Below are 15284 nucleotides of genomic sequence, written 5' to 3'. Positions count from 1 at the left end.
ATACATACATACATACATACATACATACATACATACATACATACATACATACATACATACATACATACATACATACATACATACATACATACATACATACATACATACATACATACATACATACATACATACTATTACAATTGGGGCTTGCGTGCTCTTCCAACTGCTGACGCCAGTTATTACATGCGGCTCGCGTGCTCTTCTAACCACTCACGCCAGTTGTTCATGCGGCTCGCGGCCTCTTGGTACCGTTGGCCTCGCGGCTCCTTGGCTTGGCAGACAGCATAAACGGTCCCAGCAAAGACGAGGCATCTTCTAACGAAACACCTTTTACTACAGCATCATGAAGGAACGGGCAGAAAAGCTGACCCGGAAAGAATACAGACACTCTCACACAGCTGGTGTCTAGCGTCGTCTGTACGGCGCCTCCAAAGTAGTCTTTGTCGCAGCGGAGTCTGCCGCTGCTTTTTATAGGGTTGCCACTTTAGAGGGAAAGGGAGAGCCCTGCAAGTTCAGACAAGACGAGATGACTCAATCGCAGGTGGCGCGACCGCATCTCCTCCACCTCCTGCAGATGGGCGAGGGCGACGCACTCTCCCTTGAGCGCCGGGCTTGGCCAGCGTTTCCATACACACGCACGCACACACATTTGGCGCGTGGCACGAACACGCCGAGACTTGCCCACGGCAGGAAGGGTTGGGCGGCAGAAAGGACGGCGCCGAAATGGCCGAAACACTCGCTCCGCCGAAACTTTCCACCAGTGACGAAGGACGAGGTCAAGAAAGCATTAGAAACTATGAAAAGGGGAAAATCAGCTGGAGAGGATCAGATAACTACAGATTTGCTAAGGGACGGGGGGGGGGGGGATATCGTGCTAGCGAAACTGGCCACCCTGTATACGCAGTGCCTGGTGTCATCGACGGTACCGTAACCATGGCAGAATGCAAACATTATCCTCATTCATAAGAAAGGGGACTCTAAGGACCTTAAAAATTACAGACCAATCAGCTTACTGTCTGTTACGTATAAGGTATGTACTAAGGTAATTGCTAATAGAATCAGGACAACCTTAGACTGCAATCAAGCAAAGGATCAAGCAGGTTTTCGGAAACGGTACTCTACTATTGATCATATCCATACTATCAATCAGGTGATAGAAAAATGCTCGGAATATAATCAGCCTTTATACATAGCATTCATTGATTACGAAAAAGCATTTGACTCAGTTGAAACATCGGCGGTGATGCAGGCATTGCGAAATCAGGCGGTAGACGAGCCATACGTGAAAGTGCTGGAAGATATATATAGTGGCTGCACAGCAACCATACTTCTGCATGAAGGAAGTAACAAAATTCCCTTAAAGAAAGGTGTTAGGCAAGGAGACACAATCTCCCCAGTACTATTCACAGCTTGCTTAGAGGAGGCATTCAGAGACTTTGAATGGGAGCAGTTAGGGATAAGGGGATAAGTGTAGATGGAGAATACCTCAGTAATCTGCGATTTGCTGATGACATTGCCTTGCTAAGCAACTCGGGGGATGAACTGCAAATAATGATTGATGACCTAGACAGGAAAAATAGAAAGGTAGGCTTGAAAATCAATATGCAGAAGACTAAGGTAATGTTCGACAGCCTCGGGAAGGAACAGCAGTTTACATTAGGTAGCGAAGTATTGGAAGTAGTAGGCGATTATCTCTTCTCAGGACAGGTAGTAACCGCAAATCCGGACCATGAAAAGGAAATAACAAGAAGGATAAGATTGGGATGGAGCGCATTTGGCAAGCACTCGCAGATTATGACTAGCAGCTTACCGGTATCGCTCAAGAGGAAAGTATACAACAGTGTATCTTACCTGTACTCACCTATGGGGCTGAAACGTGGAGGCTAACCAAGAGAGTTCTACTTAAGTTAAGGACAACCCAGAGGGCTATGGAACGAAAAATGGTAGGGGTAACATTAAGAGATAGGAAGCGTGCAGAGTGGGTCAGAGAAATAACTCAAGTTACCGACATTCTAGTTGACATTAAGAAGACGAAATGGGCATGGGCAGGACATGTAGTGCGAAGAGAGGATAACCGATGGTCGCTTAGGGTAACAAACTGGTTTCCAAGAGAAGGAAAGCGTAGCAGAGGGCGGCAGAAAGTTAGGTGGGTGGATGAGATTAAGAAGTTCGCGGGGGCCAAGTGGATGCAGCTAGCACAGAACCGGGTTAAGTGGAGAAATATGGGAGAGGCCTTCGCCCTGCAGTGGGTATAGTCAGGCTGATGATGATGATGATGATCTTGAATACTGTAGTTGTACTTTCTTTCGGCGCGAGCTCTGGCAAGCTAGCGGTAACCGGAGCTAGTAGGGCACCAGTGTCGTCAAAGTGGTCAAAGTGCGGCGCCGCGTCTGCACCGCGGCCAGCAGCGCAGGACTCACTTTCAGTCAAGTTCGAACAAGCCCTAATGCCAGCCCCCAAGTTATGCATTTCCTCTGGCGGCTCGCCACTCATGTTACCCGGGTCCTCCGATGAACCGCATCGCTCAGCGCTAACCGGCGCACGATCAAGCTCCTTCGACAGATGGGGCGCGTGTGCCACGTCCGCGTTCGCACTGTGGTTGCTTTTGCAAATGCAACCTAGCGTGGTATCGGGGTACGAACGATTCTGACTCTTCTCTGGTCGCTTGCTGTCGCCTTCGCAAGTCTCGCTCTCTACAGCGTACGCGCACTGCTCGTCGGTCTGCCCTGGCTGATCGGCACTTTGTTTTTCTGCGTGACCTGCTCCACGACACAGCTGATTTCGGAGACCGCAATTTTCTCATCTCCTAGCTCGTTTCCATCTCTGTCACGCTCTACACAATCTTCTGCTTTCGACTCGAGAGGCGGTTCAGTTACTGATAGTTTCGCGCACTCATTTGATGAACCTGTATCTCCTAAAGCTACTTGTGTCGGCGTGCAGTTCACCGGCGCCACTTCGGACTTCTCGCCGTTGGAGCCGGCGCTAACCGTTTCAGCTAGTGGCTTGACCAAGGTAACACGATACTCTTCTGTTCGAGGCTGGGTCGGCTCGCTACTGCGGTCACGCTACTTGGCCGCTTCCCCAAGCTATAGTTTACTCTCTGGTACCTTGGACTTTTCCGGCTCACTTGTGTCTACAGCGTACGTAATCTTAATCTCAGCGTGCTGTGCCTTCGACCCTTTCCCATTGCTTGACAACCTCTCCGGAACGACCGCCTTTGCAGCAAGCTCCCGAGCTCTAGATCTGGTCAAGACCTGTACGCTACCCTCTCCAAACACCAGCCCCTTTTCGCGCAAGAGGTGATCGGACTTGTTTGAAAATAGGTACGGATACTGAGGAGGAAGCACAGATGAGACCGCCGCTTCTGTCTCAAGTGCCCCGAAAGGTCCCTCAATAAGCACTTTGGCTATTGGCAAACGCACGCTGCGAGCTTCCACGGCCTGTTTGATCCACGCGCCCTCCCCCGTGAGCAACTCTGGTTCTACGTAAGAGGGGTGAGCCACATCCATGGTAACCGCAGAATCGCGAAGCACTCGACACTTTTTCCCGTTCACGAGGAGGTCTCGAGTGTACGGTTCGAGAAGCTTCATGTTCTCGTTGCTTCTGCATAATGACAAAAACACAATCTTTCGTTTTGTCTCTGGACACTGCGCCGAAAAATGACCAGCCTTACACGTATAATAGACGCGCGATTGCCTTGCCTCGAACATCTTTTTCCGTTCGGCTTCGGCTACCACCGTCGCTTTATCGTCGGCCGGACTGCTTTCACTCGCATCTGGGCCACGTTTATTCTCCTCGGCTTTAAAGGGCGTGAACTTCGGCCTCTCAAACTTAGAGCCGAATTCCGCCTGTTGACCGTCCTTAGCTCCACGAGCACGACGCGTCACAAACTCTTCAGCTAGCTCGGCGGCTCTATCCACCGTACTAACATCTTGCCTATTCATGACCCAGTACCGCACGTTCTCGGGTAACCGACTGTAAAACTGTTCCAGCCCGAAGCACTGCAGAATCTTATCGTGGTTACCATACGCTTTTTCTTCTTTGAGCCACTCATACATGTTTGACATGCGCTTGTAGGCAAACTCTGTATACGACTCACTTTTGCTTTTCCCATACTCCCAAAACTTCCGACGGAATGATTCTGCTGACAGCCTGTACTTTTTTAGCAGACTCGATTTCACTTTGTCGTAATCCTCTGCTTCCTCTTTTGTCAAGCGAGCGATTACGTCTGCCGCCTCACCGGGTAACAAAGTGAGCAAGCGCTGTGGCCATGTTTCCCGAGAAAACCCTTGCTTCTCGCACCTTCGCTCGAAGTTAACCAGGAACAAACTAATGTCCTCTGCAAGCTTAAACGGCCGCATCAGGTCACTCATTCTGAACGATTCCCGTTCTCCTGCACCGTGAGCTCGACTTGCACTACCAGCGCGTCCCGCTTCTACTTCGAGACGTTTCATTTCCATAGCAAGTTGATGGTCTCGCTCGTCTTTCTCTTGCCGTTCCTTACGGTCACGTTCCTCTTTCTCTAGCCTTTCCTTAGGTTCACGTTCCTCTTTCTCTAGCCTTTCTTTACGTTCACGTTCCTCAATGATCTCAATGCATTCCGAAAGCGCGCTATCTTCAGCTTTCAACGCAAGAATAGCCTTTAACACTTCTGGTTTTCTGAGTTTGTCTGACAAATTCAGACCCAACTCCTTCGCAAGCTGCAGCAATTTCGATTTGCGCAACGACTTCAAATCCAAATCCATGGCTGTTCCGAGTGCTGCCTTCTCTACTGCCCACTATTGCCTTACAATACAATAATAAGTTTATTTCCAGGTTCAACTGGAGGGTTTCCCGGATAAAAGCTGCCTTCGTAGCTTGACAGTGTCCAGGAAACCCTTACAAGCAGCAGCAGACGAGTGGTGAAGGAAATCTCCAAATCTGTCATATATACAGTAGTCACATTCAATAACAAAACAATTAATACACATGGAAATTCACACTAAGCTTTAAAGTAAATGGCACAAAGAGAAAAACAGTTGAAATGCGCAGTTTTCTTGGGGGAAAATGTCAACTGGGCAAATGTTCAGCGATCTACAAACAGAAGCATAAAATCACATTTCGACAAAATATTTGCGCAGCTCGGCTTTTGTGTATCCTATTGTATTTTGATAAGTGTTTAAAACATGGGGCAGGTTGTAAGATAGCATTTGTAATTGATAATCAGTGCGAAAACGTGGTACATTTCATGCATTAGTACTTCTTGTGTGCATGTTAGCACGATGCGTCTCCAAAGATGCTAAGGAAGAATAATGTTCGGCAACGGATGCCTTCGAAAAATACATGATTTGTGGTAACCTATAACTATACAATTGATCAACAAGGATAATGTTATGGGCTTGGAATGCATATTTGGAGGTAGTCGCATAATCAACATTAGCTATTATTCGAACAATTTTCTTTTGCAATACGAGAAGCTTATTTATGTTTGCCTTGGTCATTGTGGCCCAAACTAAACTACAGTAATTAAGGTAAGAAAAAAATAATGCGTAGTAAACTTGTAGTTTACACTTCATAGGTAGAGTTGCACGACATCGCGAGAGGGCCCCACAGGCAGAAGAGAGTTTTTTTGCAGATATGTTGAACGTGAGCATTCCAGTTTAAATGAGATGAAAAATATACACCAAGGGATTTATGTTCCTCAACAATTTCTATTGGTTGGTTTTCAAACTTCAGTACACAGTTATTGTTATAATTCACCCAGCAACAACGACAACACAATTACCAGCTCTGTTCTCTACTTAACAAAAGCCTGGTAAAACTCAGTAGAAGAAAGTCCCGCACTCACCAAACCTCGCAGCCAAGAATCCAACGCAGTCGTTCCGCTGCAGGCAACCAGTTATCACACAGGGCTAGTTGCACTGCTCCCGGCTTTTCGCTGAGCTGCTTGTTGCACGGGTTACGCCTGGGACATCTCGGCTCTTCCCAACAGATGTTGCACTTCGGTCAGGCCTGGCTCATCTCACCGACCACGGTCACAGCTTGGTCGTCCTCGTCCCTCCGCTGTTCACCAGCTGTTGGATGACGGTATCGCCTGGCTCGTCTGACTCGTCCCTCCGACCACGGTTACGGCTTGGTCATCGTCGTCCCTTCGATGATTACCAGTTGTTGGACGACGGTATCGCCTGGCTCGTCCCACCGAACACGGTTACGGCTTGGTCGTCCCACCGCTGCCTACGAGTTGTTAGATTTGGGCTTGCGCCTGGGTATCGCACCGCTGCCACCAGTTATTACATGCGGCTCGCGGCCCCTCGGTAGCGTTGGCCTGGCAGCTCCGTAGCTCGGCGGACGGCATCAACGGTCCCAGCAAAGACGAGGCGTCTTCTAACGAAACAGCCTTTACTACAGCATTATGAAGGAACGGGTAGAGAAGCTGACTCGGAGAGAATACAGACACGTTCACACAGCTGGTGTCTGGCGACGTCACAGCGACGCCTTCCAAAGTAGTCTCTGTCTCAGCGGAGTCTGCCGCTGCTTTTTATAGGCTTGCCAGTTCAGAGGGAAAGGGAGAGCCCTGCAAGTTCAGACAAGACGAGATGACTCAATCGCAGGTGGCGCGACCGCATCTCCTCCACCTCCTGCAGACGAGCGAGGGCGACGCACTCTCGCTCGAGCGCCGGGCTTGGCCAGCGTTTGCATAAACATGGAGGAGGGCTCTACGGCTGACTCCAGATTGTTACACATATGGGAAGCACATGCGAGTCTCCTTCGGAGGTGGAGAAAACAAAGGCATAATGGTGTGCTCCGTAGAAAGATAGCCAAGTTAGAACGAGAAATCGAAACGTACACATTGGAGTTGCAGTGCAAACAGTGGGGGCAGATTTGTGACCGGATGAATGGGCAATTCGGATGCAAAAAACCATGGCAGTTGTTGAGGCACCTTTTAGACCCGACGGCAACCAAATCTGCGCAGAAGGGGCAAATGGCTAGGTTAGTGCATCGGTATCAAGGCACGACTGGGGAGTTTATACATGAACTCCGAAGACGTTACATAAACGCAGAGGTGGGCGGTTGCTTGCCGGATTACTCGGGAGAGGAAAACCTTGAATTAGATGCAGACTTTACGGTGGCGGAGGTGGAGTTTGCAATGGGCCAGCTTCGTACCACGTCAGCAGCGGGTCCGGACGGGGTTACTAATAAGATGCTGAGGAACCTGGATTTCAAGTCAGTAGGGGCACTCACGAATTTGATGAATAAATTTTGGGTGGCCGGGGAGATTCCGCCAGAGTGGAAGCATGCTAGGATTACATTTATTCCTAAAGCAGGGAAGAAGCTCTGCATTGAGAATCTGCGTCCCATTTCGCTAACGTCGTGTTTAGCCAAATTGATGGAGCATATGGTCCTGAACAGGCTTCAGAGTTATGTAGAGGACAAGGAGTTGATACCTGAAACAATGATTGGTTTCAGGGCTAATTTATCAACGCAAGACGTCATGATACAGCTAAAAAAGACGTGGTTGATCCTGGGTACGGCACGGGCACCAAGGCTATCTTGGGGCTCGACCTAACTAAGGCCTTTGACAATGTTACCCATGAGGCAATATTGAGGAACCTATCGGACATAAGACCGGGGGGTAGAACCTTCCGGTACATCAGATCGTTTCTGGAGGGTAGGACTGCGGAGATTATATTCGGAGAAATGAAATCGGATCCCTTCCCATTGGGGGGCAGGGGGACACCGCAAGCGTCGGTATTATCGCCGCTCCTATTTAATCTCGCCTTGATCAAGATGCCACCCAGGCTGCAAGGGATATCAGGACTTAAACATATATTTTGTGCGGATGACATTACTCTTTGGGTAACAAGAGGCAGTGACGCACATTTGGAAGAAACTCTACAGCACGCGGTGGATATTGTTGAGGAGCTAGCAGGGGAAGCAGCACTCTTGTGCTCTAAGCCCAAGTCCGAGCTTTTTGTGCTGAGGGACAAGCCAAGAGGGATACATGCGAGGCACTATGTGCCGCCGCCGCCTTTAGAGGTCAAAGTGGGGAGCGTACCGGTCGCTGAGGTCCAAACGATCAGGATCGTGGGTATGTATCTGCAGACTAACAGGAAAAATAGCGAGTCCTTGAAAAGGCTTAAAAATACGGTAAATGCTACCGTGAGGCTAATCAGGAGAATCGCTAATCGTAAGAGAGGTGTTAAGGAAAAGGACTTGTGTAAGCTGGTGCAGGCGTTTGTGCTCAGTAGAATAGTGTATGCGACGCTTCATTTGAAGTTGGACGCGACGGAAAAAGGCAAGGTGGAGGCTATGATTAGGCAGGCATATAAAGCGGCCCTTGGGTTGCCTCACAATGCGTCTACCGAAAGGCTGCTCGGATTAGGGGTGCACAACACCCTAGAAGAACTACGGGAGGCGCACTTGGTGATGCAGCTCGGCAGGCTTTCAAAAACAAAAGCAGGAAGGGACATATTGGAAAGGATCGGCATTGGAGTTGACGCTCCAGCTGGTGACACTAAAATTCAGATTATGCGGGAAATGCACAAGGGCTTGTACATAAAACCTTTGCCCAAGAACATGCATCCAATACATCACGAGGACCGCAGGAAGGCAAGAGCCAAAGCTTTACATGTTAAGTACGGGAAGTACAACGGGGCAGTCTATGTAGATGTCGCCGAGTATAGGGACAAGGACGCATTTGCAATTGCGGTGGTGGACGGGCGGGGACGCTTGATCGCCTCCGGATCAGTCAAAACCCGCTCCCCAGAAACTGCAGAGGAAGCGGCGATAGCACTAGCTATTACTAGTAGTAATGTTGACTTGATCTTCAGCGATTCCAAAACAGCCATCCGAAATTTGGCGAGGGGCAGAATATCTGTCACAGCGGCACGATTGCTGAATCGGGCCACGGGGCGAGGGACTACGGAGGCGGAAATTGTCTGTGTACCAGCACACTCTGGGAATCCTGGGAACGAGACGGCTCACATGAATGCTCGAGGTTTCGTCAGCCGAGTAGGTGAGCCGCATGTTCCGGGAAGGTTCACGAGAGATGGGCTGGTATCCTTTCATGACATTACTAATCATTTCAAACTTGAGCGGAGGAATTTGCCCAACCCCGGACACGTAATTGGTGAAGGCGCAGGAATGCGCCTGGCGACGATTGCAGACTAGATGTTTCTTCAACCCATACGTGTTGAGCAAAATCTACCCGGACATTCAGCCGGAGTGCAAATGGTGTCAGGAATTGGCAACCTATGACCACATATTATGGAGCTGTAGCATAGCACCGCCACCGGCGGATATTATGCGTGATCCTTCCCTCGAGCAGTGGGAGGCCGTGTTGGCCAGCTCAGACCCGGTCGTCCAGACCAGGGCCGTGGAGTGGGCCACCCAGGTCGCCGTCAGCCATGGGTTGATGGCCATCCAACACGGAACCATCCATACATGCTCTCTGACGAAAATAGTTTTTCCATCCATCCATCCATTCATGCATAAACATGCACGCACACACATTTGGCGCGTGGCACGAACACGCCGAGACTTGCCCGCGGCAGGAAGGGTTTGGCGGCCGACTGGACGGCGCCGAAATGGCCGAAACGCTCACTGTTCTGCCTGTTGCTATGCGGCGGCCGCGTCAGCTGTCACACTTGTCGGTGGCGAAACGTAACAGTACATACACACACATACATACATACATACATACATACATACATACATACATACATACATACATACATACATACATACATACATACATACATACATACATACATACATACATACATACATACATACATACATACATACATACATACATACATACATACATACATACATACATACATACATACATACATACATACATACATACATACATACATACATACATACATACATACATACATACATACATACATACATACATACATACATACATACATACATACGTACATACGCACGCACGTACCGTCCTTGCCAAAAGTAGCCAGGCTGCATGTTTTGCTTCTCGCTTCCATTTTAAAGCCAACATGAATTCCAAGGGGATCGCAACTTGTTGACAAGTGAGGACAGGAGCTCGCCTTTAATTTGGACAGATTTTCTGCTTCAGAAGAGGTACGAATTCTCAGCTACGCCACTGGGAAGCAAAACACGCAGCCTGGTTACTTTTGGCAAAGACGGACGGTGCGTACGTACATACATACATACATACATACATACATACATACATACATACATACATACATACATACATACATACATACATACATACATACATACATACATACATACATACATACATACATACATACATACATACATACATACATACATACATACATACATACATACATACGTACCGCCTTGGCCAAAAATAACCAGGCTGCATGTTTTGCTTCTCGCTTCCATTTTAAAGCCAACATGAATTCCCAGGGGATCACAACTTGTTGACAAGTGAGGACAGGAGCTCGCCTTTAATTTGGACAGATTTTCTGCTTCAGAAGAGGTACGAATTCTCAGCTACGCGACTGGGAAGCAAAATACGCAGCCTGGTTACTTTTGGCAAAGACGGACGGTGCGTACATACATACATACATACATACATACATACATACATACATACATACATACATACATACATACATACATACATACATACATACATACATACATACATACATACATACATACATACATACATACATACATACATACATACATACATACATACATACATACATACATACATACATACATACATACATACATACATACATACATACATACATACATACATACATACATACATACATACATGCATACATACATACATACATACATACATACATACATACATACATACATACATACATACATACATACATACATACATACATACATACATACATACATACATACATACATACATACATACATACATACACACACGCACGCACGCACGCACGCACGCATGTCCTTTCAACCACTCTGGCGCGGCGGTTCAAGATCCCGTTCAAAGCGCTGGTTAATTGTTGGCGCCGCTCCATGTAACACACTAGAAGCAAGTTGCTGGTCGTGATAAAGCGAATTTCCGCAACGAGGTGCTCACATCACAAGGCCGCCGCATGCACCGCGCAATATCTTGCGTAGCAATTCCAGTCGAAACCACAGAAACCTGTTATATCAGCGTTTGGGCCTTTATGCAGGTGGAAAATTTGTGCATGGGCGCAAACATATCTATGCCGGCAATCCGGATACATGTAAAACAACGAGTTTTGACCAAAGCAGCGCACAAAATGACACATTACAATACCGTCTACACCGAAAAACCAGATAACGAGATAACGATTAAAGAGCCCTGTGTACAACCTACTTATCTGTTGGGCGGAGAGTACCACTGTATGAATTTAAATCACTGAGCTAACAGCTCTAGGTGAATATATTAAAATTCCGCGTGGGTCTCATGCGGCACTATGGGCACACGTTATTTCAATAGCCTAGTAGCAGTGCTGATCGAGACGTGACATTATTTAGAAGCCAATGAGGTCGTTGAGCACTTTACACTGCTGTAGGGGTGATGCACCACGACCGGCTTTATTAATAAAGCCGGTCGTGTGATGCACACATGTTTCAAAGTTGGTGAACGCGAAATAAAGAACGCAAGGAAATATAATTACTGAGCCCGACATCAACGCTTCGTATATAGAGCGTTAGAACTGATGTACGAGGCAAGCCGCAGAGGGTCGTCTCCGTTCAATTCCGCACGCATGTGCCGAAATGTATTGGTAGAGTCGCTGAAAGGGCGCAGATGCTGGCGTACAGTAGGCTGTGAGCTATGGCTAATACCGCCACGCAGATGCATGACGACTGGTCGTGTCCTCCCCTCGCGACCGGCTGCGCGATAGAGGAGGAATTGCCGCTGCCTGCGCACGACGGCAAGCATTGCGATTCGGACACTCGGGAAATCTTATCAACGAAGCCAAGCACCTCCAGAAAGGGTACTGTGGTCACGTGGTCACTGCAATGGCCTTTTGGGAATCGGTACAAAGGCGGATGCATGGTTTTTCGGGAGCGGTCAGATCCGAAGGCAGTGAACAGTGTAGCGGTAACACTACAAGTGAATCCCAGCCAACTGCTTGTAAACAGTTAGCTGGTTCGGCAGTTATTTTTACGGAAGAAGCCTTAGTAAGGTCCTTGAATGAATAGAAGTCCTTGAATGAATAGAATTCTCCAGAATAGAATTCTCCAGTGAGTTTTAGCGCGTCGTCCTGTCTGACCCTCTAATGTTCGTCTTATTTTGCGCTAACTTGTTACTCAAAAATATGCATCATTAGTCACGCTACTTTTTTCGGGTTGTAGTCCTTTGGGGAAAAGAGGTGCCTTGCTGAAAAGGCCTTCGCAGAGGGATAAGATTATTCCAGCCTATGCCAAGCAGTATTTTACTGTACCCATACGACAGTATTGAAATTAAATATGAACCCGCTGTGGTGGTGCAGTGGTTAGGGCGCTCGACTACTGTGCCACAAGGATACGGGGTCAAATCTGGACCGCGGCGACCGCTTTTTGATGGAGGGGAAAGCAAGGCTCCCGTGTGCTGTGCGATGTCAGTGCATGTTAAAGAACCCCAGGTTGTCGAAATTTCCAGAGGCCTCCACTACGGTGTCTCTCATAGCCTCAGTTGCTTTGGGACGTTAAACCCACAAACCAAACCAAACCATTAAACATGGCAACATGAAGCTGTGTGAATGATGTGAACAGATTTTGTTTTGTGTGTGTGGCTTGAAATTGATACTGTTTTTTTTTCTTTCACGCGTACAGAAAGAACGCCCAAACCGCGAAGGATTCTTACGTCGAAGCAGAAGCCCAGCCATTGCGATAGCATATAATGCAGTGGTTCCCAAGACGGAAGTAAACCCTTATCGACTGGTGAAATACGACAGTAAAAAAAATGTGACAAAACCTTGTTATTTGTCCGCTTTTTGTCGTTACATATCTCTTTGAGAACATTCGGATAAGTGTTACAACCATTTGAAAAATATCATGTTCGCTCCGGCGTATGTTCCGCAAGGCCTCGTAGAAGACGATGTTACGCAAGGCCTTCATCTCACTCGTTGCTTCCTTTCAAAAGCCCTGCGTTATACAGCACTTCAGAAAATGTCGTATAAGAAAGAGCGCTTCGAAAGTAATGACACGTCTTCCGAGGCTAAACCACACAACTCATCGACGAGCTAGACTCACCAGTAGTAGTCTGGAGGGACCGCGTAGCTGTTCTTGTAAGCTGTTACATGACTCAGTCAACCATATGCGGATGAAACATGCACATCATGCGCTCAGTACGCTTTTCAGACCGAGCTGCGGGTGTTTATGACTCAGTGCACTCTCTTGCCTATTAAGTCTTGATGCTTCATACATTGTTTCGCTGCTCAAAATTACTGGCTTAGAATTGCAGGTCAAGATTCGTTGCTGTCTGGGAAACAGATCCGCGCACTACGACGTGAATCCCTTCTAACGTAGCACCGGCGTTTATCATCGCTGAAGACAGCAGCTTGACGCACTACGTTTCAAACCGCCATTATGACAGAATGCACGAAAACGTTTAAAAGGGCGTGACGAGAAAGCGACCAACCATCGCCTCGAAGGCACGCGTCGTTATCGCTTTCGAGTCTTACCGAGAATTACTCAGCGCTCGTTTCTTTGTCCAGGGGACGATAGGTGTCATAACATTCTTAATTTTCTAATCGATCACCGACCCGTTACATTTTCAGATTGAATCAAACAGGCCACGCTTATTGTTATTCAATGGGCACCGAATATGTTCACAATTTTTCCAATACTTTTCGGAAGGTTGGAACGGCACAATATTTTCCAGGGCCATTTTTTTTAATTGCCAACGTAGCGTGGTGCCGTGGTCAATCTACGCGCGATGAGAGGTTCAACACATATCCATTTTAGTCGCGACATTCAGAGTCCTCGAATATTGAGAGATTGAGCGACGCAGACACGCTCATCAAATCGTGCTTTGATCAAAGACCCCAGCTCATACACTCGTCTACTTCACTTTTCTTGCCGGCATCTGGAATGAAAGTGCTGGCAACCTTACAAGCCAACAAATGCACGCCTAATAAGTAAGTATTACTTTCCAAACCTTCTTTGAAATCAGATTCCAGCTATTGGTTCAGCCCAAGTCTGTAGCGCTTTCTAAATAGAAAAAAGAAACTGTCTATTCCCCAAACTAAGCCCAAGACAAGGAGCTTGGGGAAAGATACCGGGCAAACAGCGTATAAGTGAAATAAAAACAACCTCGATTGACATATTTCTTTTTATTGACTTTCTATGCAATCTCAGGATAAATGCCACCAAACTTTTCATGCATTTTTTTCCCAAAACATAAAGCTATACCCGATTTCACCTTCTAGGAACCGACGGCGAACCATTTTACAGGAGCGAATGCATAAAAATTCTAAACTGTTACTTTCAAGCCAAGTTTTCGTCTGCTAGCAGTTTCACACCCATGACCTTGAGAACATAATGGCACCAAGATATGCCGGAAATTCAAAATAGCCAAAAAAGTATTCAGTTCAAAAATTTCTCACCAACAGCTAGATACGACCAAATAAACGATAGGCTTGAAGAAGGTATCCACGAAATCTAAGCTCCCAGTTGTATTTTCCGCTCCATGCAGGTTTGCCAGCTTGTGTCAGAGAACATCTGAGCAAAAGAAACAAATCTCTGGGGGAAAAAAGAAGCGTCGTGTACAGTATGCAGAAGGAGTGCTCTACAGCATACCTTTCACTTGCGGAAGGTATACATCGGCCCAACAGACTGCTGATCATGCATGCTAACCGGCCGATGTATTAATGAAGCAGCTTCCAGAGTACAAGAAGTCGTCAAGAAGCGGCTCCAACCTTCAAATTATAGAAGTTGCCAAGCCCCATACAGTCGTTTTGAAGAAATACAAGACGCGATCGCGCGACAGCTTATTGAACTTTGTTACATAACAAACAAAAAAACATTGGTCCTTGCGCGTAAGTTCGGTTGCAGTGGTGCTGAACAAAATGAATGCACCTTTTTTTATAGATTTAGAAGATTGCAGCACAGGGCAAGGAAAAGAAGCCATCTGCAGCATACTGTAAACCAAAATACACCCTTAAGGGTGGATATCAATGTCTATAACTAACACCCTTCAGAAAGGGCAATTTCAGGTTGAAATGTACCCTTACAAAGAGCAATTTTTCATAATTTTTCCCTTTTGCAGCAGAAACCGGGAAAGGTGTTTTATGCCAGTTACACTCTTTCACAATGGGTGT

At 47.1% G+C, this 15284-nt stretch overlaps 1 protein-coding gene across 1 annotated transcript in view; it reads left to right on the top strand.

The window, feature by feature from the left end:
* Positions 1–12934, top strand: part of LOC146171635 (organic cation transporter protein-like) — a 344048-nt gene extending 331114 nt beyond the window's left edge. Inside the window, exon 12 of the mRNA XM_084586399.1 lies at positions 12796–12934. Coding sequence (XP_084442525.1) covers positions 12796–12856 — 61 coding nt within the window. The 3' untranslated portion in view covers positions 12857–12934. The remainder of the gene's footprint in view (positions 1–12795) is intronic.
* The last annotated feature ends 2350 nt before the right edge of the window (positions 12935–15284 follow it).

Source organism: Amblyomma maculatum, unplaced genomic scaffold (assembly GCF_055883805.1).
Source record: "Amblyomma maculatum isolate TAMU_Amacu unplaced genomic scaffold, ASM5588380v1 scaffold_19, whole genome shotgun sequence".
Lineage (NCBI taxonomy): Eukaryota > Metazoa > Arthropoda > Arachnida > Ixodida > Ixodidae > Amblyomma > Amblyomma maculatum.
Note: the sequence above shows the minus strand (reverse complement) of the source record. Positions and strands in the feature narration are given on the sequence as shown.